General features: G+C 40.6%; 1 protein-coding gene across 5 annotated transcripts in view; it reads right to left on the minus strand.

Moving 5' to 3' along the window:
• The window catches only part of LOC140483641 (cadherin EGF LAG seven-pass G-type receptor 3-like), a 253,976-nt gene extending 247,361 nt beyond the window's left edge, over positions 1-6,615 (minus strand). For all 5 annotated transcript variants that reach the window (XM_072581951.1, XM_072581949.1, XM_072581950.1 and 2 more), the window contains exon 1: positions 2,059-6,615. In XM_072581951.1, the coding sequence (XP_072438052.1) occupies positions 2,059-6,361 (4,303 nt within the window). In that variant the 5' untranslated portion in view covers positions 6,362-6,615. The remainder of the gene's footprint in view (positions 1-2,058) is intronic.
• Between the last annotated feature and the right edge of the window lie 21,036 nt (positions 6,616-27,651).

Raw genomic sequence — 27,651 nt, forward strand, 5'->3', positions numbered from 1 at the left:
GGAGTACTGTGTACTGCTTTGTTAAAGGAAAGATATTATTAAATTGGAGAAGCTTCAGAAAAGATTGATCAGGATTCTGCTGGGAGTGGATTTGAATTATAAAGATAGGCTAGCACTTTTTTCACTGGAGCGTACGAGGTTGAAGGGTTAGCTTATTGATATATATAAAATCATGATGGGCAGAGATAAGGTGAATGACAAAGGGCTTTTCCCGAGAGTGAGTGAGTTCAAAATTATGGGGCATATTTTTAAGGGTGAGAAGAAACCATTAAAAAAAAAGACATAAGGGACAATATTTTTTATACAGAGAGTGGTTCATGTGTGGAATGTACTGCCAAAGATAGTGCTGGATGCATATACAATTAGAACACTTAAAATACATTTGGATAAGTTCGTGAATGGGAAAAGCTTGAAGGGATATGGGCCAAACGCAGGCAAGTGGAACTAGTTTGGTTTGGGAATATAGTTGACATGGACTAATTGGACCAAAGCGTCTGTTTCCATGCTATATCACTATGACTCTATGACTTGCTATCTACTGATTGCAAATTCAACTCCCAAATACAAAATAAGCACTACTACAAATCCGCTCAATGTACATGAACAGTTCAGCAACTATGCTCAAGTTGTTCCAGAGAGATAGCAAAATGCTACACTTAGAAGCAAAGACATTGCATGTAGACATAGTTAACACACTAAATTCTAGATCATCTACATACTTCTTACAGTGTGTTGATTGTTATTTGTTTTAAATTGTAATTCCCTGAAGAATATAGCAGAAAATATTTTCATTAATTATTCATAACTGATCATATTAATAATTAATATTGAAGTGTACAAGGTCAGATCAACAACTGGACTAAATAAGCTTTCATTGTTGTTAATATCAACCAGAACAGAACATGATAAAACAACCGACACAAAAGCAAAATATTTCCGATACTGGAAATTTGTAACTAAAACAGAAAATACTGCAATTACTCAACAGGTCTGGCAGGATCCGGCAAAACAGAGAAAAACAGAGCTAACATTTCAGGTCAACAGCCTTTCATCAGAATATTCCTGATGAAAGAAAAGTTACTGAAACATTACCTGCTTCTCTCTCCACTTGAGGATACCTGACCTGTTGAGTATTTCCAGTATTTTCTGCTTTAATATTTGATAACTTTATCTAGCAAAACGTGACTAACTTTCTTAAAATAAGTTAGAATCAGCTTGTTAGCAAGTAATGTACAAACCCTAATGTGGTTCTTTTACAAATTAGGAATCAGTTAGTTCTGCTATAATGCTGTAGTTCCATTCTCATGGAACCCTGTTAAAAAATCACACAACACTAGGTCATAGTCCAACAGGTTTAATTAAATCTGTTGGACTATAACCTGGTGTTGTGTGATTTTTAACTTTGTACACCCCAGTCCAACACCAGCATCTCCAAATCATGGAACCCTGTGTGTAACAGCAGCACAATTTAAACTAATGGAGCTGGAATTGTCTTATAACCACTACATGCTTTAAAAATTCACACTTTAAAAACAGTGCCCCCAACTTGTTGTGTTATAGTGAACTTGCGTTAACAAAACACACGTATACAACTACCCTGTACACTGTGCTGCAAGTAAACATATCAACTGCATCATATGAAAAGATAATTTTTAAAAATAATTTCCCAAAACTTGTACAATATTAGCTTATCTCAAAAAGATGGTTGGAATCAAAAGGACTGAGCATGGTAACTTCCAACAGCAAGTTTTAACCATGAAATGCAGATTAAGATCGCATTAGGCAAACAGATAAAGGTGAAAGATTCCCTTCCCTGAAGGGCATTTGTAAACCAGTTGAGTTTTTATTACAATCCAGCATCATTCATAATAATTTTGTTCTGGTATGATTCAAAACGTACTAGACTTATTAAATTCAATCTCACATGTGCTATAACAAAATTTGAACAACATTTTAGACTCCTAATCCAATATTATAATCATATTGTTCTAGACAAAGTTGCTTCACAGTCCCCTTACAAATAAGCTTCATGAAATACTTTACACTTCACAAGCTTACCTGTGACTGTCACCAACATGGAAGCCACAAGTGGACGGTTATTGTCTAGTTTTCGACTCAACCTTAGTTGTCCACTTGTCTGGTTGAGATTCATTAAACTCAGTTCATTTCCTCGCTCAACAGTGTAGAACAATCTATCTGAAACATCAGGATCATAGGCTGGGATCTTGCCAATGACTCCTGAAGGGAAGGTGTTTGATTTGTTGGATATATAGTTGTTAAAAATTATTTGGAAGTTCTTAAGGACAGGGCTATTGTCGTTCTGGTCAATCAGACGAATATGCACAGTAGCACGGCTCACAAGAGGTGCAGAGGTCGCTTGCACCACAATCACATATTCGGACTTTACTTCATAGTCCAGGTCTGTAAGAGCTGTGAGTTCTCCAGAAAAGATATCCATCTGGAAGATCTCAGGAATATTGCCTTCAACAATTTGGTACATTATCTGAGCATTTGACCCCTCATCTGGATCAGCTGCTGTGATTTTTCCCACCACTGAACCGACAATACTGTTTTCCTTCACAAAGACTTCAAATTCATCAGCAGGAAACACTGGTGCATTATCATTCACATCCAAAATACTGACATGAATATGAACTGGAGTCCTATGCACAGGGATCCCTCGATCTACTGCATATGCAGTGAGGTCATATATCGGAACACTCTCCCGATCAAGTCTTCGAACAGTTCGAACAATCCCTGACGTTGGCTCAATTGTGAAGTCTCCGTCTCCGTCCTCTCCATTCTGGAAGGTATACTGAACCCTTCCATTAGCATGGGCATCACGGTCAGTAGCAGATATCTGTAAGACACTGGTAAAAGGTGGGGCGTCTTCAGAGACTGAGCCCTGATACTGAACATTTACAAATACTGGTGAATTATCATTGACATCCTTGACCATGATTTCAACATAGGTAGTATCAGATTTCTGTGGAATCCCATTGTCTTTGGCAGTGATGGCAAGTGTGTATGTCATTTGATCTTCATAGTCAAGCTCTGTCTGTAATGTTATAGCACCCGAGTCTGGATCAATTCGAAACTGCGGAATGTTATCCTCCAAATAGTAAGTAATCCTTGCATTCTCCCCAACATCATCATCTGTAGCACTGATTACCACCACAGTGCTCCCCACTGGACGATCTTCATTGACATTTACTGAATAATGTGCACTCTGAAATACTGGCCGGTGTGTATTTGCATCCGTGATATTGACATGTACATGGCACGTATCATGAAGTGTGCGATCAGAGGCTGTGATTGTTAGGACATAACGTCTCTCTTGCTTATAATCCAAAGGCAAAGCCAGTGTAATAATTCCCATGCCACCTTGGGTGCTGATACTGAAACGGTTCCTTGTATTCCCACCTGTGATCTGATATGTGACTACCCCATTCACATCTCGATCCACTGCAGTTACTGTCAGTACACTGGTACCCACTGCAGCATCTTCATTTAAGCGGATAAAGTACACTGTCTGGGTAAATTCTGGTCGATTATCATTAACATCCATCACTGTAATAGTGACACTTGCTGAAGCAGATAGAGATGGGGAACCATGATCCCAAGCTTCTACTCCAAAGGAGTAATGCTCAACAGATTCCCGATCCAACTGTGCACTCACTGTGATCCAGCCTGTTCCACTGTTGATCACAAATGGTGTATCAGTCGCTGTATCAGTCAGTCTGTACTCCAGACGGGCATTTTCACCATAATCTGCATCCACAGCTTGGATATGGATTACAGAATGTCCAAGAGGTGCATTTTCAAGGACAGAAACCTGAAATGGGGTACTTACAAAGATAGGAGCATTATCATTAACATCCACTAGCTGAATACTGACCATTCCTGTATTGTTGGATAAGGGTGGTCGTCCTGCATCCTGAGCACGAACACGCAAGGCATACTCACGTTCCACCTCAAAATCTAAAGGTGTTACCACCTCAATGGCACCAGTAAGACTATCAATGGAGAACTGCCCCCTGCTGTTTCCACTAATTATATTGTAATGAACCAAAGCATTATTGTCTTTGTCTAAATCTGTGGCAGTAACTTGCAAAATCTGTGTGTGTGGCCTGATGTCTTCCCTCACCTGGACAATGTAACGTTTCTCACTAAACTGTGGGATGTTGTCATTTTCATCCAGGACAGTAATGTAAACTTTTACTGTGGCACTTTTAGGACCAGGGTCTTTACCTTGGTCATTGGCTTCTACAATAAGGGAATATTTCTCCATAGTTTCTCTATCCACTGATCCACGAGTTGTAATTAAACCTGACCTGGCGTCAATTTCAAAAACAGCATGTGCAGCTTGCTGATTCATAAAGCGATACCTGATATTGGCATTGGAAGGAGAGTCTATATCTGTGGCTCGGAGCTGCAAGATGGGATAACCTTCCTCTACGTTCTCTCGAATGGTTTCCCTGTACTCAGTTTGTTCGAACACTGGGTTGTGGTCATTTGTATCCCTCACTGTTATAGAGATCATGGTGGTGGCAGAGAGGCGAGGGATACCGTGATCGACAGCTGTGATTCGGAAATAGTGCAGGTCCATGCTCTCCCTATCCAGGACTTTGCTGGTTGACAGCAACCCTCTTTCAGCATCAATCGTAAAATAATCCATGGATCTGCTGTCCATCAATGAAGCCATAGAGTAATACAGCCTCCCAGCCTCTCCAGAATCTGGGTCCACTGCCGTAATGGAGATTACACGGGTCCCTGGAGGCTGGTTCTCTGCCACCTGAACCTGGTAATTATATTGTGGAAAATGAGGGCGACGATTGACCGATCTACTAGTTCTCGTTAATGGTACTGGAAAGACGGCTCTCTTTCCCCGCCTGCCAAATTGGGGATTAAATGTTTCAAATTGCATAGCTTTGCTGGAGTTTAATTGGAAGAGTATAAGCAGATCGCTTTTAGAATGATTCCTTGGCCTAAGTCCAAACAGCAGACTTTTCAAACAACCTTTGGTGGCTTTAAAGAATTGCAGACTGTGAAAGACTTCACAGCTGAGAGGACGGGAAAGGTTTGTCGCGGGTGCCCCTAAGCTCTTTGTTCTGTTGTCCGGGTTGCAGAGCCTTTGAACAGAAGATGGTTCTCTGACCGTACCGGGAGCTGTCCACGCCACGGATGGTGCTGAAACGTCGTCATTCAAACAATGTGATCCCCACGTCGAGCACATATTTGCAAAAACAACTAAGCACGATTTTGGACACACATTGCAATTGCGTGGGCTTATCAAACGCCAAAAATATCCACGTGTACACTTAACTCTGTTTTCACTTAAATTCGATACAGGCCAGTCTGTCCTGTTTTCAAGTGAAGCGTATTTCATGCATCGACTTAGGCACGGGTTAATATAGCGACTCCTGTGTTGGTGTAGGTGACGGATAAGAGTGTGGTTCACGCTGTTTGCCTGCTGTGCGCAACGGTTGTACAATGTTTCCTCGGGGTTTAAAAGAAAGCACTCAAAGAGACGGTACATAACACTACTTAGCAGGGGGTCTGGACAATGTTTCAAACACGCTTCTCGTCCCACATTCCTTCCTTGGTCTTTCAGGTACCCGCGACCTCGCTTAAAGTCCCGGGTATTGAAGGCAACCTCAGCACAGTCCCGGGGCAGATCCCACGGGAGTCTCCCGTTCGTTGCAGGCCGGGCGTTTGACTTGCTCGAGCGCTGACTCCAAAACGGCTTCCTGGAGCTATTGTCCCGGCCCGGACACGGCGAGTGGATAAAGAGAGGCCGGTAGACTAGCAAGCTGGCTTCACGTCCCCCCTGCTTCCTCTCGGAGGGGAGGCTCTCTGCACAAGACAATAAGACGGAGTGAGTCCGGTAGAAACCCCCGCGGTGGCGCACCAGTTTCCGCGCTGGGGTGGTTCTGAAGCCCCGATGCTCCCGGTTCCGACAGGCTTCACTGACACACCGCCCGGTTCCGTCCTTGCCCCGATGCCACTGTGCCGCGTCCGGGGAGTTTCTCTTTCTCTCGGTCTTGCCGCTGCCATCCCTCCCGGTGTGCCGGGGGCAGCCCGCCGGGTAGCGGGGGGCTCGACCCGGAGCGGCTGCCCAGCTGCCAGGGCCACTCGCCGGCTCCGGGCACGGCGCTCGGCCCTCGGCCCGGTTCTGCCAGCGGCCCGGGGGCGGCGGCGGCGGCAGCAGCAGGAGGAGGACGGGGGGGAGAGGGGGAGGCCGGCGGGACTCCAGCAGCAGCGGCGGCCCCGGCTCCTCCTGCGCCGGGTTTTCCGCCCTCAACGCGAACAAAGAGCCGAGCAGGATGAGGGAGAGGCGTCTCACCGGCAGCGCCGCCATCGAGTCAGGGCCTTCCCTTCGCCGCCGCTCTCCGCTGCTCGGCGGCCCCCGCAGCTTCAGCCGCCCCGGGGCCCGACAACCGCCCTCCCCGAGGCGCTGTTCACCATTCGCCGCTACTCCGCCCGGCTCCCACTCCGCTCGCTCTCTCGCTCAACGCCTTCCCCGCCCCTCTCCCTCTCTCTCAGGCTTTCCTTCCCGCTCCAAGACACATCTCCTCATCCTCACTCCGCTCGCTTTCAACATGGCACCCGACCGGCGCCCGCCAACGGTCTGTTCCACCTTCCAACGAACAACCCTTCCCCCCCCCCCCCAACCCATCATGGTACGTCCCAACGCCTGCCTTCCCGCCCCTTTACCACCCCTTCCCCATACGAACCCGCTGTGACCATTTGAGGTGCGTTCATCATTGATACTGGCAACATGCGCTGACGGCTCCTCTGTCTCTCTGAGTGAAAGAGGGCTGCCCTCATAACCAGTTCTGAAGAAGCATCACTGGACTCAAAACGTTAACTCTGTTTTCTCTCCACAGAGGCTGCCCGACCTGCTGAGGTTCTCCAGTAATTTCTATTTTTGTTTCATACTTTAATCACCACCGCCCCATACCCTAAAACAGAAGAGTCACTGGAGTCAAAATGTTAACTCTGCTTTCTCTCCACAGATACTGCCCTACCTGCTGAGTTTCTCCAACAATTTATATTTTTGTTTCATATTTTAATTTCCTGTAGGCTCAGTGGTTAGCACTGCTGCCTCACAGCACCAGGATCCCAGGTTCGATTCCAGCATCGGAAGACTGTGTGGAGTTTGCACATTCTCCCCGTATCTGTGTGGGTTTCCTCCAGGTGTTCCGGTTTCCTCCCACAGTCCAAAGATGTGCAAGTCAGGTGAATTGGCCATGTTAAGTTGCCCATAGTGTCAGGTGCATTAGTCAGAGGGAAATGGATCTAGGTGGGTTACTCTTTGGAGGGTTGGTGTGGACTTGTTGGGCCAAAGGGCCTGTTTCCACACTGAAACAGGCCTGTTTCCAGACAGAAAGAAGCTAAGTTGATCTAATGAATGTAACATTTTTGGTGGCAACACTTAGTTCCAGTACTTTGTATTTTCTATTCGGATTTCAGCACCTATGTTATTTTACTTTTGTTTTACTTGGAAGTTCTCAGCTTATGTTGAAATCTCCACTCCAGCTGAGCACCATCACAGAAATGCTGGAGAAACTCAGTAGGTCTGAAAGCATCAGTGGAGAGAGCAACATTTTGAGTCCAGTATGTCTTCTTCAGAACTGAAGGGAGTTGTATTTTTGTTTGTTTAACAGAGATGGAGGCATGGGGCAAGGGGAGCAGGTGGTATGGAGGCCCAATGCAAAAGACAAAAGAGTTGTTAATTGTCATGGAATAAAAGTAAAGATGTAAAATTAAAGGTGTACATTAAGGTACAAAAGAAAGAAAATAGGTCCTTCTACTGAGAGCAAAGTAAGAAAGATACAAACAAACCAAGCACATCGGGACAGGGTGAAGAAATACAAGAAAAATGAAGAACAGACACCATGCAGTCAGGTTTATAAAAGAAACATTTTCCAACCTCTGTCAGTTTTGAAGTTAAATCATGCTGGACTCGAAACGTTATCTCTGTTTCTCTCTCCATAGATGCTGGCAGCTTTGCTGAATTTCTCTCGCATTTTCTGTGATTTTTTTTCAGATTTCCAGGGTCTGCAGTATTTTGCTTTTCCTTTTATTTATCCTGATCTATTGCATCTCGTTCCAGTGGCAAAGCCTACCCTGCTCTTGCTGACGCTTAGCTTTAGCTGTCACTGCATCTGCTGCTGCTTTTGCCTATCCACAGGTTTCATTGTGGCTTTGCTCCTCCTGCTAGGTTTTCCACTCCTAACAGTTTTTCCAGTGCTAAGTTTTATCATGCTTCTGAAGGCTTTAATATTCTTGATTCCAAACTCTTCGCTACTAATTTCTCAGCTGCTCCTTAGCCTGTTGGTTCCTCTACTCTTCCTCTTGTGATCTATCTGGCTAGTTCTCCTGGTAACTGCTACATCTTGACAATTTTACTATCCTTCCTCAGCTGTATGAATTGGATTGGATAAAGTCCCTTCTCATTTTTAATGTTGTACTTTGTGTTTTTTTCAAGTTGCAAAATGTTTATTCTACCCTTATCCTAAAAACATCTACTCTGACTATGTGAAATGAGCTATGTTTTAGTTATCCTTTCCATGGATTGCCACTTTGTTGCAGTGAAGAAGTTTGAGTCTTCCTTTGACTCTGAGATTTTTCAACTCATGGCAGAGCCACCCAAATAATAAGGTCTGTTATGGACCAGGCCAGAACCCCTCAAAACATTTCAAGAAGGTAGCAGACCCTAACTTTGTTAGTTGTTTTAAGCAGGTGTAATGTAGATTTTCCAGGTGAGTTGCAGCTGGTCAAACTATTTAATTTCAAACAAAACAGAATTTATTTACAAGATTACTGAATGGAATACAAACAAAAGAGAACAGAATACCAAATAACTTCATCTATCCGAAAACCCAATATCATCCCAACTTAATGATGCTGTTTCCAATACTTGCAACGATCCCGATAAACACCCCTTGACACAAAATGTAAAATCAAACACAGGGTCTTCCGGGAGGGGGGGGGGGGAAGAGAGAGAAAGAAAGAGAGATGGCAGCATGGAACACCCTTTTCTATGTAGCTGTTTCTTGGCTCAGCAGCCTCAAACTGCCTGACTGCTTTCAGTGAATAGCCAGACTGCCAAAACCAAATAAAACCAGAGAAAATCTGAACAAGAGAACTGGCCACTCCCCTTTCATTGGACAAGTTTTTTTTTCAATAACTTGAAAACCTTTAGTCTGTGGCAATATCTGGTAGCTATAATCAAACTGGCCCTAAAACCTTTCAAACTTAGACTTTTCAGAGTCTGTGTCTTTAAGGCCTCTCTGAAAAAAATCAAGGACAACATAACTTTGTTAAAGGAGCAGCAGCATCACCGGTCAGAGGATAAGAACCAGAGAAGTGCAACCCAAAAACAAGTCATCAATGGTGATTCAAGCAGAAGATATTTGAGTGATATCAACTGCTACAATAGCAAATGAAGGCTGTAGTAGCATAGAAATCCCCAGTTGTCAAGGTTTCATTGGAACTATGTCTGTTGATGAACAACAGTACTCTGATAATTTTCAAAAAGTCCCGCAAAAGACATCTATGTAGGGATAATGCAATGAAGATTTATAAGGACTGTTCAAGGACATTCCGACTGTTAGGAAACATTGAACAGGCTGGGGCAATTTTTTATTTGGAAAAGAGGTCTTAGAAATGGCCCTTGAAGTTATATATGCATTGGAAAGGGTAAATATTGAGATAGTGCTTCCACTTGTGGGAGAATTCATAATTACTCATAAATTGAAGATAATTAATGCCATTAGAGAAATTTATTTACAATTAGAATGTGGAACTTACAATGACTGGAAGTGTTTGAGGCAAATAGATCAGATAGTTACAAGAGAAAGTTAGTCAAGTATAAGGAAAAAATAGAAAGATGCACTGACAAACTGAGATAACATACGTGGAATAAGAGGAAACATATCTATACCAGACATAAGCATAATATAATTAGGCCTGTTACTCTAATTGGAAGGTATATGTAATTTAATATAATTTTATAGAAACATTTATGGAATCTGCTGGTTTAGTCTGATGTGAATAGAATTGTCCTGTATATTCATTAGCATTCATAAAAATCCATTTGTGCTGCATTCAATAAACCTGCATCTCTTATAAATAATTCCATGTCCCTCAATGACGCAACCAACTAAACCAATACATACATCTTAATGAACTCGTGGTCTATGGTTACAGTGAAGAGAGCATTCTGGCATTGTAATTGGCCTCACTGCTGCTTATTTACCACTTTCTAATAAACATTCAGTTGTAAGTGGATATATGTATAAACATTGGGTAACTAGATTAATTTCAACCCTGAGCCCTATCATATCAAATAGCCTGGTGAGATGTGCATTCTAAACTTTCTTGCAAAAACTGCCCACTTTCTTGCTCAAAATTTAAAGCTCAGTGTACCCTCGCAAAGAATCAATTGCTGCGGGAGACATACAAGAGTGAGAAAAGAAAGGAGGAATGTATTAATTAAATGTAATAAATGTTAATTCCCCCACCCTATTCTCCCTAGTAGGTTTATTTCCACATTTAATTACCTTCTTCCCTATGTGGAAAATTAAATAATGTTGGCATACAGTGCCTAAAGCACATTGGTATGAAATAATCCTCATTTTGTTTCACTTGATTCTATACTATTCTTGAGTAAGTTATAAAGCTCAGAATATTTTCCATATTTGCACCTAGGTCCAACACCAAGCATTGAAGAAACAAAAACAGAAATTTCTGGAGAAACTTAGCAGGTTTAAGTCTTGTAACCTTTCTTCAGAACTGATAGTATTGCATGCATACAATATGAGCAGTGGTTCCTTGGTTCCAGAACAACAATCATCATCACACTAATGTAGGTTTTCCTACTGCTATTCCTCATGTTAACCATCACTGTTTGAATAATTATCTATATTTATTTTCCTGTTTCTGACACACACTTACTGGGGGCTAGGATTGTGTTAATTGCTTCAAATGAGATTCATAATCCTGTCAAAGAGAGACCTTCGATGCTAAGTCAAATTGCCAAAACTATTCATACAGTGTTTAGAGACTTTTTTTCCCAGGATCCAGAGCTGAACTTTGCCACTGAAGAGAGAAGGTAAAATATAAAATCAGGATGATACAGACAGAGAAATGGAAACTTTTGATAGAAGGAAAAATCAGATTTGATGTTGTCTTAAGCAAGTCTTGTGTCAATTTTAATAGACATAACCAAGTGGCATTTGCAAAGCAGAAGAATGTCCATCTGTTGTGGTGAAGCAAGTTTAGAGAAAGGGATATACAGAAACAAAGCTGAAAGCAAGAACAGAAATTGCTGGTGAAACTCAGTGGGTCTGGCAGCACCTGTTGGGATAAAGCATAGTTAACTCTTCAAGTCCAGTGACACTTTGTCAGAATGCCAGACTCAAAATGTTACTCTGCTTAATCTCCACAGATACTGCCAAACCTGATGAGTTTTGCCAGCAATTTCTGTTTTTGTTTCAGATCACCAGTATCTGCAGTTCTTTGATTAATAAAGGTGAAAACAAATTGTCTGGTTGAGTGTTGAGGTAAAGATATAGACAAGCGAAGAGAGAACACTGAAATTAGTGCAGAGAATGAAAAGAATACCAAGTTACCTGGAGTGTCTTGTGGAGATAGTATAGCCAAGATCAGCTTGGATATTCCAGTTGACCTATGACTCAAGTTTCTGATTCTTTTTAATGTTACATTAATAGAATTGATATGACACAGCAGATGCAAAACAATGCAAATATAATATCAGTGCATGTGGATATTACAGACTAATTTGATATTTACTGTGGAGGCATTGCCTAGTGATATTATTGCTGAACCATTAATCTAGAGACCCAGATAATGTTCCCAGGACAAAGGTTCGAATCCTGTAACATTAGATGGTGGAATTTGAATTTAGAAATCTGGAGTCAAGAGTATAATGATGATCGTGATTGTTGAAAAGCGAATCTGGTTCACTAAAGTTCTTTAGGGAAGAAAACAGTCATCTTTACCTGGTCTGGCCTGGATGTGACTCCAGACCCACAACAATGTGGTTTACAATTAACTGCCCTCTGGGCAATTAGGGATGGTCAATAAACTTTGTGGGAAGCCAGAGAAGTGATTGCTGGGCCCCTTGTTGAGATATTTGTATCACCGATAGTCACAGGTGGAGTGCCAGAATACTGGAGGTTGGCTAACATGGTACAATTATTTAAGAAAGGTAGGAAGGACAGGAAACTATCAACCAGTGAGCCTGACATCAGTGGTGGGCACGTTGTTTGAGGGAATGCTGAGGGACAGGATTGACACATATTTGGAAAGGCAAGGACTGATTGGGGATAGTTAACATGGTTTTGTGTGTGGGAAATCATGTCTCTCAAACTTGTTTTGTTTTGTAAAAGCAATGAGGAGGATTGATGAGGGCAGAGTGGTAGATGTGATCTATATGGACTTCAGCAAGGTGTTCAACAAGGTTCTCCATGGGAGATTGGTTCACAAGGTTAGATCTCATGGAATACACAGAGAACTAGCTATTTGGATACAGAACTGGTTCAAAGGTAGAAGACAGAGGGTGGTGCTGGAGGGTTGTTTTTCAAGCTGGATACCTGTGACCAATGGAGTGACACAAGGATCAGTACTGGGTCCACTACTTTTCGTCACTTATATAAAGATTTTGGTCTGAATGTCGGAGGTATAGTTAATAAGTTTGCAGATGACACCAAAATTGGAGGTGTAGTGGCCAGCGAAGAAGGTTACCTCAATTACAATGGGATCTTGATCAGATGGACCAATGGGCTGAGGAGTGGCAGATGGAGTTTAACTTAGATAAATGTGAGATGCTGCATTTTGGGAAAGCAAATCTTAGTAGGACATATACATTTAATAGTAAAGTCCTCAGGAGTGTTGCTGAACAAAGAGACCTTGGGGTGCAGGTTCATTGCTTTTTGAAAGTAGAGTCACAGGTAGATAGGATAGTGAAGTGTTTGGTATGCTTTCCTTTATTGGTCAGATCATTGAGTATAGGAGTTGGGAAGTTATGTTGTGGCTGTCCAGGATGTTGGTTAGGCCACTTTTGGAAGATTGCGTGCAATTCTGGTCTCATTCCTATCGGAAACTTTAAGTTAAAAATGACACAACACCAGGTGATAGTCCAACAGGTTTAATTGGAAGCACGCTAGCTTTTGGAGCATCGCTCCTTCATCAGGTGGTCGTCACCTGATGAAGGAGCGATGCTCCGAAAGCTAGTGTGCTTCCAATTAAACCTGTTGGACTATCACCTGGTGTTGTGTCATTTTTAACTTTGTACACCCCAGTCCAACACTGGCATCTCCAAATCATGGAAACCTTAAGGGTTGTGAAACTTTAAAGGGTTCAGAAAAGATTCACAAAGATGTTGAGGGTTGGAAGATTTGAGCATTAGAGAGAGGCTGAATAGGCTGTGGGCAGTTTTCCTTGGAGTACTGAAAGTTGAGGGGTGACCTCGTAGAGGTTTATAAAATCATGAGGGGCATGGATCGAATAAATAGACAAAGTCTTTTCCCTGGGGTCGGGGAGTCCAGAACTAGAGGGCATAGGTTTAGGGTGAGAATGGAAAGATATAAAAGAGACCTAAGGGGCAACTATTTCACATAGAGGGTGGTACATGTATAGAATGAGCTGCCAGAGGAAGTGGTGGAGGCTGGTACAATTGCAACATTTAAGAGGCATCTGGATGTGTATATGAATAGGAAGGGTCTGGAGGGATATGGGTCAAATACTGGTGAATGGGACTGGATTGGGTGAGGATATCTGGTCGGCATGGATGAATTGGACCAAAGGATGTGTTTCCGAAGGGTCTGTACATCTCTATGACTCTATGACTCTCAATGTTGGACTACCCAGCAACACCCTCATTCTGCAAATGAATTTTAAAAACTACCCATAAAGATAAGCACTGTTCCCTTTGATGTTTAATTTAGGTGTAAAATTTAAAGGATATCATTGTCATTAAATATCAACATATGAGATACTTGAACTGGCAGCCCAGCCATAATTCAACTGTTGGAACTCTTGCATCTGAGTCAGAAGAATGGGTTCAAGTCTCACTGCAGCAACATAAGCACAATAAACTTGGCTGACACTCCATTGGAGCAGATACTGTACTGTCAGAACTGGGATTCCATTTTCTCTGTAATATAGGTGTTAAAAAGTGCAAAGTTAGCTTTGGCATCCTAGCTAATATTTACCCAATCAACATGACAAAAACAGATAATTTGCTCATAATCATATTGTTTGATGGAGATTGCTGTGTGCAAATTGACAGTAATGTTTCCCACATTACAACAGTGACTATACTTCAAAAGTATTTCATTAGTCGTAAAGCACATGGAGATGCCTTGAGTTCATGAAAGGTGAAAATAAATGGCAGTTTTTATTTCAGTCATTTTGTTTTCTTTAGAGGTCACAACATACAAATCAATATATTCCTAATGGCATTTAAAAAGCGCTTATCTGGATTTCTCTTGGAGCAGGGTGTGTTCTTAGAATCATAGAAACCCTACAGCGTGGAAGCAGACCATTAGGCCCAGCGAGTCCATACTGACCCTCTGAAGACCATCCCACCCAGACCCACATCCCTACACGATCCCTGTTGCTCTGCATTTCCTATGGTCAATCAACTAACCCACACATCGTTGGACTGGATGCAGATGTTGATGCAGATTTAGGTGTTAATAAATAAGATGTGCATTTTAGTTCATTTTATCTAAAAAGAGACTTTTTTTGCACAAGGTGAGGTGCATTTGTTTCATTAAACCAGCTCCATCATTTAAATCAAACCTAAATGAGTACAAGCGTTAACATCTAGTCAATTAGATTTTTCAGCTATTTTCCACTGTTTTATTTGGTCTTCACCACAGCAGCAATGAAGCAGAAGAACATGAGAATCTGCAGCATGGTATGAGTATTGAGAGATTTCTAATTGCTTTAAATCATTGGTTCTCTCAGCTTGCTATTCGTACAAGTATCAACTCTGATTTGTTATACCTTTGCTAACAGCACATTGCAAATGCATACTTATGAACTTTACCTAAGCACTGCATAAAATATTAAATGATTCAACAGATAAAATGTCACTGCCTCAAAAAAGTATGATATCAATAAAATACCAATTAAATAAGCAAACCAATGGTTGTCTCAAAACCATACCATGGAATAATATTTTAGTTCTACCCTTTGAATACCTGATGTAATTATTGTAATCCATGCGTCTTCAGAATAAAAAATGTTCTGTACTTTAGGGATAAACATTGTGAGCTTTCCAAACACATCAGTGACAACAGCTATTCTAAGCCCAAGTATCACTCTTTCTCTTGCCACTCCCCTTCCTCCCACCATCCCCATCCTGTCAAGCTCAATTAACAAAACATTTTTAAGGCATCTTACCATTGTATCTTGAGCACTGCTGTGACTAGGCTGTTGAGACACAGGCTTTGGTTTTAAATGTACAATCATGATCAACTTCTCCATGACATAAATCATTTCCTTCCACACTTTAAAAGCATGGCTGAACAGGGATAATGTTCAAGTGTACATATTATAGCAGGGAATTGAAACCAGGCCAGTCGATTGAAGGGCTTGATCTATGACCCTTTCTTCGAACAGGTGACCTATACTCAATTCCCTGTCACAGCATATGCATTCATAGATTATTGCTTAATTGGATTATAGGTAAAGATAAAAGGATAATTTTAGTGGGTGAGGGTTTTTTTTAAAGTACACTGATGCACCAACACTTGTGTTCAGTTGAGAGCCTCTCACTGCTTGGATTGAAAGTACATTCAAACATGCTATTGAAGAGAAATACACTTCACCATTATTTTATGACAATAACCAACTCAAGATGATGTCCAGGAAGAGTCCACTTGTATTTGCCTCTGCCTAAAAATACTTAAGTATAATTTGTAACCTTTAATATATACACTCGCTCATTCATTATTGTCTAAGTGTATTAAATAATAAGAGTTAGATCAATCACATACCTTTGGGCAAAACAGCTTGCACGGTGTTGCTGTAGGTTTTAATACTGAATATCATTTTATTTTATCACAATCTAATACCTCCCAACTGCTGCTAGGGAAAAGCAACTATCCAGCTGTCATTCCAGAAAAGGAGCAACCAAATATTTACTGTGGAATGATTTACTGTAGAATGCATCACAAGACATTATATTCCAGCCTGCAATGAGTATTCTTTTCCATATTTACTTTCATTTATAGTTTTCTCCTGTGTATGTCTTTTTTTCTCATATGTCATCCCATAATAAATAGGATGGCAAATGATATACTCCTAGACCGCTTTCAATGGTGCTATATAACTAGGAAGCACACAAAAATGGAACAAGAACCACTTTTCTTTCAATATTCTCTCCCACCTTCTGGGAAATTGCCTCACCTCATTTTATTTTCACCTTTTAAATTTCCCAGCCAAGGTCAAGAATAAAATATGTGCAGATTTACATAAAAAGCCTGCATTTAACCAATCAATGATGAAGTGTGCTAGACACACCCGTGTATTGTGTCACTGGGAAATATGTGTGAGATCTGCTTTCTGGGCTTGTCCTGCTAATCTTGCTTCTCTCCTTCCCTCCTTCTGTAAGGGAAGAGTTTGAGACTCCAATCAGCACTTCCCCAGACAGTTTTTCAATCCTGCACACTACAGTATGTTACTATTATCCATTATTCGATTAAAATTTAAAATTGGTTAAATTTAAAGTAAAATAAAATTATTTTGTCATTAATTAATGGAGATATATGTTCACTCAGTTAGCTAAGTGACTAGTGCAGAATAAAGCCAATAGCATAAGTTCGATCACCATATTGGATGTAGCAATTCATGGAGACAGGCTCTTCATCTTACCCCCATGCTTATGGAATGGTTACCCTCGAGCAACCAATTCCCCCTCTCTAATGGAGGGAGATGCTAAAGGCCCTTTGTGAACAATGGCTCCTTCCTTCCACAATGAATTCTTTTGATTTCTTCTCTCTCTTTCCCTGGCATTAAAATGGCTTAGTTGTTGGGTAGCTAATCACGCCCATCTCCCGCACCCAACCAGAAAGGCCCCAGGTTTGTTCACAGATCCGTGTGGTAGCAGCTGTCAACCTGAGAGGTGGTAGGGAGTGACAAGTAACCTTTCTGTTTTATGTTGAAAGGTATTGGAGAGGGTTCCTTCCTCTGACCACTACCCAACAACCCTTACTAGACATGCATGAATGTCAGTTGATAAGCCAGGATCAGATTTGGTTAAAGCTTTTGCATGTATAAAGATCACTTATGTACAGTACTGTACCAGAGGATGAGCTTTGCCCACAAAACAATCCATTCAGGAGAAGAAGACAAAACAAAAGAGGGAGCATATGAAGAAAAAAAGCCCTTTATCACCTTATTTTGAATTGTGAATTACCACAGGGTGGAGAAATCCTGCTGCAAACACTGTCTTGAGAGTTGAGAAGTGAATAAAGTGAGTTAAAAACCTGACACAACATCTATTGCATTAGAATATCCATGTTGCTTTTAATATTATCTATGATGTTGATACTAATATTGATGAAAGGTGATCAACTGCTCTATACATTATTTTAGCAAAATTATAAACACACTCTGCTTGAACTGGAAGAAGGTGTGATGTTGACATGACATGGAGCTGCACCATGCCAAATGCACCCAAATAACTTTTCAATGTGTCCCAAGATGACAGTCTGCCTGCCTGTCATTTTGCATGCATAAACAATCTAAGTCACAAATTTGATTTGATTTATTGTAGTCACATGTACCTAAGTACAGTGAAGATCTTTGTTTTGCGAGCAGTTCTGGCAGATCATAGCAAACAAGGACATATAGATCATAGGGTGCTTAGACAGATCGAAGCATTCAGGTTACACTGCACAGGAGGTGCACAAAGCAAGATCAGCATTATTTGAAGTTAGAGAGTCCATTAATCAGTCTAATAACAGCAGACAAGATGCTGTTCTTGAACCTGTTGGTGCATGTGTTCAAGCTTCTGTATTACCTGCCTGATGTAGGAGAGCATTACCAGGGAGGGATGGGTCTTTGATGATGTTGGCAGCTTTCTGCAGCAACGAGAAGGGTAAATGGATGAAAGGTTGGCTTCCATGCTGCTCTGGCTCCTTGTAACAGTGGCGAGATTTCTGAAGTCGCCATTTAAGACTTGAGGGCAAATTCAGGACATTTTTTCTTGACATTAAGAATCTGATTTTTTCATTCTCATCCTAGTTTCCCACTTTTCTCACTATTACTTATGATATACCAGTGACAGGAAAATTTCACCTTTCATATTTACTTGTATTTCACCACTAAACTACAGTTTGTTTTCATTCTGGGAATACAGGAAAAAAAAACTACCTGCAAAATGAAATATTATTACTTCATTACAAAGTGTTCATGTTTGTCCTCCCTTGAGATAAAGTGTCACTCATTGTAGTAATACAGGAATCAGGCTGTCTCCTGGGTTTCATTTAAGATGTTGCTGCATATTGACCCATTAGTGATTGATTCTTGCCAACTAAGAAACAATATAGCTGCAAATGCTTTTTAATAATGTTCTAAGAACTTGGATTTCTAAGACTTCTGGGGGTGGGGTGGGGGGGGGGGGGTTGTTCAATATTAATGTAATGCTGTAAAATTTTCTGTTCTTATGTCAGTGTGAAATCCTCTTGCACTAAACTGACTATAATGAAAGACTGCTTAGAATGAATTTTGACATAATTATGCCTCCATATAATAATCTCAGGAATTGTAACATGTTGTAATTAAATGAATAACACTTTTCATCGCACAAGAATGCAATTACTTTTTTCTTCCAATGAAAATCCTACAAATGACTTTTGAAGTGTGTGGCCCATTACCGTTGAATATGTTTGTTCAGAAATGTTTCCTATTGGTTTAAATATTTATTTGCTTATTATAAATGCATTTAGTTCACTTCAACTCTTAGACCCTGTCTGAGGTATCACAATTTCTTCTGAGATAGGATGTCAGCCTCATATGTCCAAATACATGTTTCTGTCTTAGATTAGGAAATGTTTGAATGCACTTGATATATTGTATTGATGTTTGTTTTCTGCAATTTGAATTTTGCATAATTCATTTTTTTGTTTTCATATTTTTACAGATATATTTTGATAGCTATGATACCTTTATTTTCAAATATGGGCCATTGCTTTTTCACCTGAATCTACTTACTCGCCTTCCTGGCAGAATTCTAAGGTGAGCCTTCTTGAATTAAGTCAAACAAAACTAACGCCTAGTGCAGTACATAGCACAGATAATTATTCAGACATGCTGTTATGATAAAACCCTTCCAATAATGAAAATATTTATAATAAAACCATACTTTTATCAACACCTATTTATAATGAAACTCAGTTAAAATGGAACCATCACACAATTAATCATTATAATGAAACTCCTTTAAAACATCCAATAATGAAAGTCTCCTTTTACAGAAAACCATGTGTAATAAAATACTGTTAAAATGGAATGATATTTCAACAAACTTGTTAAAATTGAAGCAGCCTCATAATAAAAAAGAAACAGTTACAGTGAAACAATTTTGTCTCAAACATCATAAAGGTTATTACACTGCTTTGAATAGAGAAATCAAAATGGAAATGGACAACATGAAATTATTTTCTTGATAATTTTTTTCTTCAAAATTATCCTGCTGGGCACAGAAACCATAATGCAAAATGTAGTTACAAATATAAAATAACATCAGTAAATAACACGTTCAGGTGCTGTATCAAACAAAGCTGATACATTTTAGAGTTAAGCTGTCCAAGTTCAGCATTGCAAATAGTATGCAATACATTGACCTACCTGCAATTCATTCAAATTTTGAAATCATGAATCTCTATGAAATAAAAGCCTGGTCATTTACAAAATGTAGGACAGGTGTTACCTTACAATGAAAGCAAGCATTTTACTCATCAGCAGTATAGAGTAAGTATATTCCTGTGTTGCTCAAATATGGTTTAATTGCTTGAAGAATCCCAACTTCTCCAAATATTGCAATGAAATTCAGAAATATAACACAACTAATTCAGTGAGCAACTTGGTTGATTTCTAACAGAGAGTATTTTAAGTAAAGGTTTCACTATTATAATAACACTTTAATACAATTCAATACCTCAAGGCTCTTCACAGGAGCATTATGGAGCAAACTTTGACACACAAGATAATATGACAGTGGATAGCAAAAAAGTTAGATGGAATATTGTGGAATTCCAACAATAGATTTGAACATGGAATTTGTTTGTAAAATGCACTACATGGATTGTCCTTACAATTTTATAATTAATAGCTACTTAGGTGCTTCTGCTTGCCTACATCTCTATTACCCAAGACAGAAGGAGACCCACTGCAACAAGCAGAATATTAACAAGTCTAGTTGGTGATGAGGCTCCTTTGGGGTCCCTTGTGCTCATCAGAGGCATACTTCCAATGTCATACTTCCCTCTACCCTTCTGCCCGAGCCTCTCAGAATGCCCAGTCTCCACCTCCCCCCACTCACTAAATCCAGTCCCTTGCTGCAGCCTGCCAGTTAGGGCCCATCAATTTCACAGATGTTACTTTAGTGCAGTCTCTATTAACTCTTCTCCTTGAGGAACAGGTTGTCGTTCCAGAAGTGGCAACCATTCACACCTGGCCATTTGGATTGATTGGCAACTTTCCAAGACAGGATTTTCTCTCCAGAGTGGGCAGAAGTTTCACCTTAGGACCTTACAGAGTTGGTGCAGCCATGTCTGCTCCCTCCAAAGGTAAAAACAAGGACTGCAGATGCTGGAAACCAGAGTCTAGATTAGAGTGGTGCTGGAAAAGCACAGCAGGTCAGGCAGCATCCGAGGAACAGGAAAATCAATGTTTTGGGTAAAAGCCCTTCGTCAGGAATAGAGGCAGAGTGCCTGCAGAGTGCTTTTCCAGCACCACTCTAATCCAGACTCTGCTCCCCCCAAAACCTAGTGTAGAACTCCTCATCCCATTGATATGCTGTGTATGACATCAGAGTAGAATGGGAGTAGCCAATGTACCATGAATATTAACTTTTCAGGACAATATTAGATGTTATGATATGTATGGCTTGAAAACAACATTTAACTGACAGGGTGTGACCTCGCAGACTTTGAATTCTTATATCTGAAGGCCCACAATGTCAATTCTAAAGTCTCAGACAGTACAGTGATAATTGTTCCTAATTGAGACTAAAAAGCATTATAACGTTTGACCTTCAAGGTAACTCTTCAAAGCTTCTGATCCAAATCATCACTTCTGCTCTAGAGTTAATAATATCCACTGAACCAAGGGAATGTGTAATTTCCATGTTTTCTGCTTCATCCTCCCGTTCAATTTGCTGAATTCTCCTTCATTCAGGCATTGGTCCCTTTTATTTATTTTTAAGAGATGATCTTGCATTGTAGAATTACTGAAAATAACAGAATCTGCTTCAGTGAAACAAGTAGCCACCCACTACTAAACAATCTTTGTTCATGTCACCTTCTTGCACTACTATGTCAATGTTTCATCAAAGGGCTTTAGAAAGGGTAGTGACTCCTCAGCTGGCATGGACATGCTTTCACTTCAGAGTATACCCTACTTTCTTCATCTCTTTGGCCAACAGTATTTGAGACGTTTTCTCAGGATTTTGCCTCTTGGTTCCTCAATTTTGACACATGATTCTTCTAATTCATCTGAGAAAAACATTGCCTGCTCTGGTGTCTCCACTCCTGCCCTCACGATTCAAAATGGGTTCTTCTGTTCTTCATATAAATTCAGGACAGACTTAAAGATTTTTGAAATAATATTTACCACCAAGGAATCCATGATGACTGCTCAGCTCCCAGCTTTGAATTGTATTAGTTCTAACCTTCTAAGTTTGGGTCCTCGGGCGTGAGATTCATCAAACTAATTTCTAGGATCTCCAGACTGTGCTATGATGAGAGATTGAGGAAAATGGGCCTGTGTCATCTGGAATTTAGAGGAATGAGGAGTGATATCTTTGAAAGATAAAATTTTTAAAGGGCTTAGAGAGGATACATGCAAAGATGATATTGCTCCTGGCTTGAGAGTTTAGAATCAGGGGATCCAATCTTGAAATAAGAAGCAAGCCCTTTAGGACTGAGATGAGAAGGAATTCCTTCTCTCAGAGAGTAGTGAACTTTTGAGATTCTCTACGGAGCTGCGAAAGACCTGACATTGAGTATGTTCAAAACAAAAATTGATAAACTTCTAAATCACATCAAAGGATAGAGGGATAGCACAGGAAAAGGTGTTGGTGTAGATGATCAGCCAGGAGGTAGAATTGTGGAGGAGGCATGAGGTCTATTGCTCTCCAATGTTTCTATGCTCTATATTCTACATGACTAGTGATGCTACAGTTACATCACAGTGAGCATACCTCACAGGCTCATCTGCATGTTCCTTAAACAGTTTGGCTCAAAGAATGAATGGAAAAAGGACGGGGACAGGGGAGCTGGTTCATAACATATGGCTTAGTGACAAAGAAATCCAACAGCTCTTTGCATTTGTCATTGGAGGTAAGGATGGAAGTGAAAGGGGAGAGAAGTTTAATAAGACAGTGTGGAGGAAAGAAAAGACATTCATTGCATTCCAGTATGATCCTGGAATAATGAGAAGTTATAGGATTCAAGTACTGCATTCAGATCTGGAGGTGAATGGTTAAGTCAGTTGTCCACGTTAACCTTTTAAGGCTATGACTGTAGTGATGTAATGAGGTCAACCAGGTGGATCTTATAGAATATGAGTTCCCTGATAGGGGCTGTTAGTCTGATCTACTCAGAGAGCTTTTGCTGACTGATAAAAACAGGGGTGTCAGAGATTTTGTTCATTCTGGCAGTTGGCTCTGAGGGTGCTGTATCAATGTTACGTACTTTCCACGTATAAATAAATGTTGACTTAATGATATTATTTCAGTCACAATGAGAGAAAAGCACCTGAAAAAATCCGCTCGCAACAGTCTTCTTTAAGTTGGGGTAAGCTTTTCTTACAAAGTGTCGTTACTTAGGAAGCCTGACTCGTTCGATCCTTCTGTCAGAAGCTGGACCCAGTATATGGAAAGAATACGTTATTCTTTCTGGGCAAATGACATTGAGGCAGATGAAAAGCAATGAGAAATTCTCCTGACAGCTTGTGGACCTGTAGCTTTTTCGGTTATTAGGAATTTAACTTTCCCTGAGGCACTAGATACTAAAACATTTAAGAGTTGACAGATTTAGTTAGCAAATATTATGATCTCAAACCTCCTCTAATTCTGAGATGCTATCAGTTTTACTTGGCAGGTTGAGAACCAGGGGAATCCATATCTGGGTTTTTGACTATGTTAAGATGACTGGCAGAGGAATGTGACTTTGTTTTAACCCTTAATGAGATGCTGAGACTGTTTGGGATTAATGATGTTACTGTGCAAAAGCACCGACTGGCTGAAGTCTAACTGGACTTCAAACAGTCATTACACATTACAACTGGTTTTATCATTGGAAAATGTGGCAAGTGGAACATATGAGTTGTAGGGTATTCTGATGAAAGGACCCACTCGCCAGCCCAACTGAGTTGTTAATGGAGAGAAGACTCCATGCCAGGTTAAATCTGTTCTTCTTGACCTGGGGGGGGGGGGGGGGGGGGGGGGGAGTGCAGAGTGAAACAACATCAAGAACATCAGTGCTGAACATGAGACTCCCTTAAGCAAGAGAGACAATTTACTTCAGATATGACGTTTGGTGTAGGAACCACAGGAATGACTCTGCATGGGTAAGAGGCATGGTCAATGTGAGGTCAGGTCCAGTGATGTATGAGGTGTGGGTAAGTGCAATTGTCCTGAACAAGCATGTAGACCATATGAAAGCTGAAAACTTATAAACTGTGCAGGAGCAAAATGGACCCGGCTCCCGGATAACTTTTCCAATTGTTCCAGAACCCATGGGGTTCTCCCTCTCCATCAAGTACCTCGGAACTTGAGACGGACATGACTGATGTCACTACATCAATGCCTGTGCCATCTGAAGAAAGGAATTAATTTCTTCCGAGATGCTCCAGGTGCAAGAGGTGAGCTACTGTGTATTATACACTATCCATATCAGAAGCAGAGCTGGAGGAATCTGACCCAGTGTTAAAATGTTCCAAGAGGAGCAACAAAGAAAAGAACGAGCCTATGCCCTCAGACTTAGAGGGGAAGGGATGTGGTGATTATAATGAGATCAGCAAGGTGAGCCTCATAAAGTATGAGTTCCCTGTTTGGGACTGTTAACCTGATCTAATCAGGGAGCCCTGGCTGACAGATAAGAACAGGAGTGTCACACCTGCACACACACATGGGTGCTGGGGAAAAAAAAAGCACTACCACAGTTAGGCAGTAGTGTGGGGAAAAAAAGAAAAAAGAGATAAAAAAAAGAACAGGAGTGTCTTTGATTTAGTCCCTACCCTCCCCTTCACTGTTTTGATCACACAGCATTGCCCTTTGATGAGAAGGGCAGTGCTTGTCACTGGCCACTTGGGTGTTTTCCTATCTTCCTGGTGGTGGATATCGAATAAAGATTCGTACACCGTGTGTCTCTCACAGTGTCTCACACCTACACACACACACACCATGGGTGCTGGGGAAAAATAAGCACTACCGCAGTTAGGCGGTAGTGTGGGGGTTAATAAAAAAGAAAAAGAAAAAAAAAGCAATGTTAAGGACACAGCTTGTCACTGCCCAACTAAAAAAAAATAAACGAGAGTGTCACTAGCAAAAAAAAAGAACAGGAGTGATTGATCACACAGCAAAACAAAAAAAATTTTAAAAATAAACAGGAGATAAGGGCAGTGCTTGTCACTGGCCACTCGGGTGTTTTGCCTATCAGAAAAAAGAACAAAAAAGAACAGGAGTGTCACACCTGCACACACACATGGGTGCTGGGGGGGAAAAAAAGCACTACCACAGTTAGGCAGTAGTGTGGGAAAAAAAAGAAAAAAAGAGAAAAAAAACAGGAGTGTCTTTGATTTAATCCCTGCCCTCCCCTTCTCTGTTTGATCACACAGCACTGCCCTCTTAGAAGAGCACTATTTGTCACTGGCCACTTGGGTGTTTCTTTTCTTCCTGGTGGTGGAAATTGAATAAAGATTTGTACACCTTGTGTCTTTCACTGTGTCTCACACCTGCACACACACAACACGGGTGCTAGGGAAAATGTAAGCACTACCGCAATTAGGTGGTAGTGTGGGGATAAAAGAAAAAAATAGGAGTGTCAAAAAAAGAAAAAATAATAGAAAAAAACAGGACTGTCAGATGTTCTGTAAAAAAAAGAACAGAGTGTCTTTGATTTAATCCCTATCTTCCCCTTCATTGTTTGATCACGCAGCATTGCCCTCTAAGAAGGACACTGCTTGTCACTGGCCACTTGGGTGTTTCTTTTCTTCCTGGTGGTGAGAATTGAATAAAGATTTGTACACCTGTTGTCTTTCACTGAGCCTCATACCTGCACACACACACATATGGGTGCTGGGGAAAATATAAGCACTACCACAGTTAGGCGGTCATGTGGGGGGTATAGAAAAAAAAGAGAAAAAAGAAGAAAGTTAAAAAAAAGAACAAGAGTGTCAGACATCCTGTTCACTCTGAGAGCTGGCTGTGGGGGCGCTGGATCAGTGTCAAGGACTCTCCACATGAAATAAAGGGAGACTTGGTGGTGTGATACCGCCCTCTGTGGAGTTATTTTAATGTCCTTTGGAGATAAGAGATCAGAAATAAAATTTGCACCCACCAGAGCATCCACCAGGGTGAGAAAGAAAGACAGAGAGTATGAGACAGAGAGAGAGAGAGAGAGAGAGAGAGAGAAATGGTTTTATTCAGGACCTAAGGGGCAGCCTTTTCACGCAGAAAATGATGCATGTATAGAAAAAGTGGTGAGGTTGATACAATTACAACATTTAAAAGGCATCTAGATGGGTACATCAAATGTTTAGAAAGAAATGGGCCAACTGCTGGTAAATAGGACTAGATTAATTTAGGATATCTGGTTGGTGTGGACGAGTTGGATCGAAGGGTCTGACTCCATGCTGTACAGCTCTATGACTCTATGACTATGTCTGAGGATAATAGATTTGTGGGGCAATGAGAAAAAGGATGGGAAATGGAGCTATGTGAGTTATATTTGCGGAGACAAAGATGGGCTGAATGAATTAATCTGTGCTGTTACCATTCTACAATTCTAAGGAAGAGGGGAGGCTGCTGTTGAGCAAATCAGCAGTTGCAGAAATGTAGAGGAGGGCCAGAGGGGAGATAGTCAGGATTTTGTTTGAATGTTAAAGCATTTGAAACAGTTAGATGTGGGGATTGGATATGGACAGGTAAGGCCACTTTGAAGATGTAAGGGGATGCCCACTTCAGAAGCACTAAAAAAGCAAAGCGATAAAAAGATACAGCCCAAACAGGAGCAGATCAGGTCGTATCCCAGTGATCTAAAACAGGGAAAAAGTTATCTCTGAAATCCAGAGAGGTTTGGGATAGAGAAACATGGAAATGGTGGAGAGAAGTCACCCAACACATGAAACAAGATGATTTTGAACATGTGAGTTGGGATCTCAAAAATACATAAAGAGGAAAAGAAAACTTCCAAACATGGATGGAATATTGGATAGAATGGGACTTAAAGTCAAGTTTCGAGCAAATAGTTTCTCCTGTTGTCTTACATCAGTTTTGGAATTATGAAAAATTATAGGTAACTTCAAAATACCAAATTACCCTAGGAAAAGTGAGGAAAATGCACTAGATATATGTTTTTGAAACAGGGAAATAAAGATGTTTGCAAAAGAAGAGAAAGCCAAGATAAAGCTGTGAAGGATATTGAAGCCGATTAATGTCAACTGTTGTTGTTCAGTTCTACTTGTAAATGATCATATGTTTGTGATTATAATTACTGCCTTGTAACCACTCCTAGATATCCATTAGCTGCACTGAATGTGAAATGAGCATATGAAAACACTTTGACTCATTATATTCATCACATGTTTATGTACTTGTTTCACTTCAAAGAGTTCCAATAATATCCAGAGTGGATGTTCAGATATCAGCAGGAAACAGTGCTAGAATATTCAATTTTTCTGAAAATTATTTTCTGACTTGGGTGAGATAAGGGACAAAGGAGAGGGATGTTTAAGTAATATCAACCTGTTTCTGTCCCCATGTTGATGCAGTACCATTGCTTTCCCTATTTCCTCAATTTTCCTGAAACATTATGATCTGTTGTTGCTCTATCCTACCCTTATTATCCCCTGTTTTCGTGTGACTGATTTTTTTGAAGATTACTATTCATTCTCAGCTATGAAATTTAACGTTTATGAATGTATCAGGTATAACATGAACTTAGTTGAATTATTTACTCCCTATTTACCAAGTACACACCAGCTTTAAAAACACTTTGGCAGCATTGGTTGGAAGAGGTAAATTGTTCATGAAGGATATGCCAAATCTAAATCATATTTTTGAGAAATACTCCTGGCAAATTTATATCGTTGTTCTGCACCCATGCCACCTGCCAAGACTCAACACATAAAGTCTGGTTTTCTTGGAATATGCAAGTT

The sequence above is a fragment of the Chiloscyllium punctatum genome, chromosome 12 (genome assembly GCF_047496795.1).
Source record: "Chiloscyllium punctatum isolate Juve2018m chromosome 12, sChiPun1.3, whole genome shotgun sequence".
Lineage (NCBI taxonomy): Eukaryota > Metazoa > Chordata > Chondrichthyes > Orectolobiformes > Hemiscylliidae > Chiloscyllium > Chiloscyllium punctatum.